The 2,525-nt window shown below is 49.6% G+C and overlaps 1 protein-coding gene across 1 annotated transcript; it reads left to right on the forward strand.

Moving 5' to 3' along the window:
- Window positions 1-738: 738 nt before the first annotated feature.
- LOC147965278 (uncharacterized) lies at window positions 739-2,212 on the forward strand. Its single transcript, XM_087526745.1, has 4 exons — window positions 739-842; window positions 1,585-1,820; window positions 1,957-2,073; window positions 2,156-2,212. Exons 1-4 carry the CDS (start codon window positions 767-769, stop codon window positions 2,210-2,212), a joined length of 486 nt encoding a protein of 161 aa, XP_087382871.1. The 5' UTR covers window positions 739-766.
- Window positions 2,213-2,525: the final 313 nt, after the last annotated feature.

Genomic DNA, 2,525 nt, shown 5'->3' on the forward strand with positions numbered 1-2,525 from the left:
TAGGACAACACTATTCTAATCTCAGGATTAGAATAGTTATTTGGATCACCGCCAGCCATATAAGGGCGCCACAAGGGTCTCCCGAACTCAGAAAACCGTGGAAAGAAAAGGAAAAAGAGAAACACCCACCCCGACCACTCCCCCAGCCCATCCCCACCCGATCCCCATCTTCCCCGCCCCCTCCACAACCGCCGTCGCCCCTGGTGCCGGCGCACCTCTCGCCGCCGACCACCCCAGCCCCATCGCCGCTCCTGACCCCGACGCGCCTCCCGCCGCCAGCCGCCCCAACACCCATGTTTCCGACCGGCCCACCCCACAGGCCGCCGCCCTCCTCCAATCACGCCTTCGACTGCCCCCTCCTCCAATCGCGCTGTCGGCCGCCCCCACCTCCAACTGTGCCGCCGCTGGCCCCTACCACCACCGGTGCTGCGGCCAGGCCCAATCTTCAACCACGTCGCCGTCGAGGCCCGACTTCCAAACGCGTCAGCGCCGGGCCCCTACCTCCACTCACGCTACCACCGGGCCCTGACAAGAGGCCCTCCGGCTAACCACCGCTTCCCCTCCCACCGCACGTGCCCTCCGGCCAACTACAGCCTCCCCACCCCGTCCCACTCGTCTCCCGGCCAACCATCCCCTCCCCATCCCTCTGACGTCAACCTGCAACTGGTGGTGGTCTCGACCTGCAGCAGGGGGGGGTCTCGACCTGTAGCTGGTCCGCTGATAGGGATCATCTTCTCTTGCAGAGATCCATCGACGTTCCTTGCTGATGGCTGCCCGAGCTATGAGAATAATCGGCCTCCAACCGCCTCGGCCGCTCACCAACACGCCCACCTGTAGTTCAGGTATTTCCTAGCCGATGCTAATCGCGGCCACTGCCCCTTACAAGCTGTCTCTCATCTAGAGCTTGTTAGTACAACGGTTGTCCCATGCATTACTCGCTTAAAAATTTATTCATGGATGCCACCAAGAACCCATGCCTATGCTCTCTCTCTCTCAATTTGTTGAAACATATAGCAATCTTCTTGTGTACTATTTGACTTTATGGCCAAGTTTTCTGTGTACGTGATGCTACTAATCTAATATTGGAAAAGATTTCCCATGAGATGAGTGTGTATCAGGGTTGAAAATTTTATTTTAAGATCCTCTAGTGGTCTTTGAGGACTCAAATCATGTATTCTGTACACATGAGTGAATTTCAGTTTGCCGGAGAAGAGACATTGCCATGGCCGATGTTGGCTGTTCGTGCATGGACGTGACTGTATTCCATTTGAAAACCTAGGAGCATGCCCAAAAAGTTCAGAAATATCAATGGTAGAAGTTAGAATATTTGGAGGTTGATGCTTCGTGTGTGTATACATGGATGCACATTTTCTTTTTCATGATATGTAGTTCAACAATGCATAAATTCCTCCGGAATTTGTTCCATTTAGCAATTTGTGTTATGATGATTTGGTACTTGTTGTTTACAAAAAAATGCCATTTTTGCAACAAAATGTTTGTGAAAAAAATGTAGTGAAAAATTGTGCTCTCAAGAGTGTTTGATATGCTCACAAAAAGTGTTTTGATGAATTGGTTTATTTGAAGTTCAATCTGATTTGTTGAAGAAGGTCGACTCTATCCTGGACAGCACACAGCCTCCTCCCAGTGGGGCCCATCACGCTCAGGTCGTTCGTCGCTGCCACCTCCGGCCGTTCAACTACGCAGCGCTAAGACGTTCATCGCCATCAGAAACAGCGACGAGCACGAAGACACCCTCTCATGCTCAGTGCTCTGTCCGGCATAACACAAGAAGTTCATGTAAAACAGCTGCGAACATTCAGGTACATCAAAGAATATACTCATGTGCATATAGATGAGTTCTCACCTACCCATTTTGCTCTCGATGGTGCTGCTGTAGTTCAGCTTGAGTGTGTGAGAGAGATTCGCTGATGTTGTTGCCCTTGTTTTTTCTGTGAGAGATTAGCTCGCCCCTCCTCCATTGATGGCCTACATCGGCCGCTAGAACCCGTCCAGGTGCTGGTCGTCATCCTCTATCTTCAATTACGAGTCAGCAACAATGCTGCGAATAGAAAGGTCAGCATCTGGCCCTCTAGAAGTTCAGTTTGTTGTTTTTCTGAAGTTTTTAAATTGGACTATAACCGTGTATATTTTGCAGGGCCCTGTGAAGTTCAATTTGTTTTGCTTTTCGAAGTTCAGTTTGTTGATTTTCTGAAGTTTGGATTGTTAATTTTTTTGAAGAGAAAGGTTGATTCACTTGCACTCCTCTATCTAGTCCTGTGTGGTGATATCCTCGACTCCTTGGTTCGGAGCTAGCAGCCGTTCTTCAACTTCCCTACTGCGTTGTCGCGATTGTTGGTAAATAATCCTTGTTCTACTATTGCCTTATAGTAATGCTGGATGGGTTCCCCCTTGTTTTGGAACCATAATAATACAAGTTTGTCTCTGCGCTCCTGTTCCTGTGATTACAATAGCAGAGAAAAGTACCAAGGGTCAGAACCAAACCAGAGTGAACCATACCAATTAGA

This window comes from Triticum urartu, chromosome 6A (assembly GCF_056163025.1).
Source record: "Triticum urartu cultivar PI428250 chromosome 6A, HENAU_Tu73, whole genome shotgun sequence".
NCBI lineage: Eukaryota > Viridiplantae > Streptophyta > Magnoliopsida > Poales > Poaceae > Triticum > Triticum urartu.

Coding starts and splice junctions, on each gene's coding strand:
- LOC147965278 (XM_087526745.1), top strand. CDS start 767: ATGGCTGCCCGAGCTATGAGAATAATCGGCCTCCAACCGCCTCGGCCG. Junction 1,821..1,956: donor AAACAGCTGCGAACATTCAG/GTACATCAAAGA, acceptor TTTTTCTGTGAG/AGATTAGCTCGCCCCTCCTC. Junction 2,074..2,155: donor ACAATGCTGCGAATAGAAAG/GTCAGCATCTGG, acceptor TATATTTTGCAG/GGCCCTGTGAAGTTCAATTT.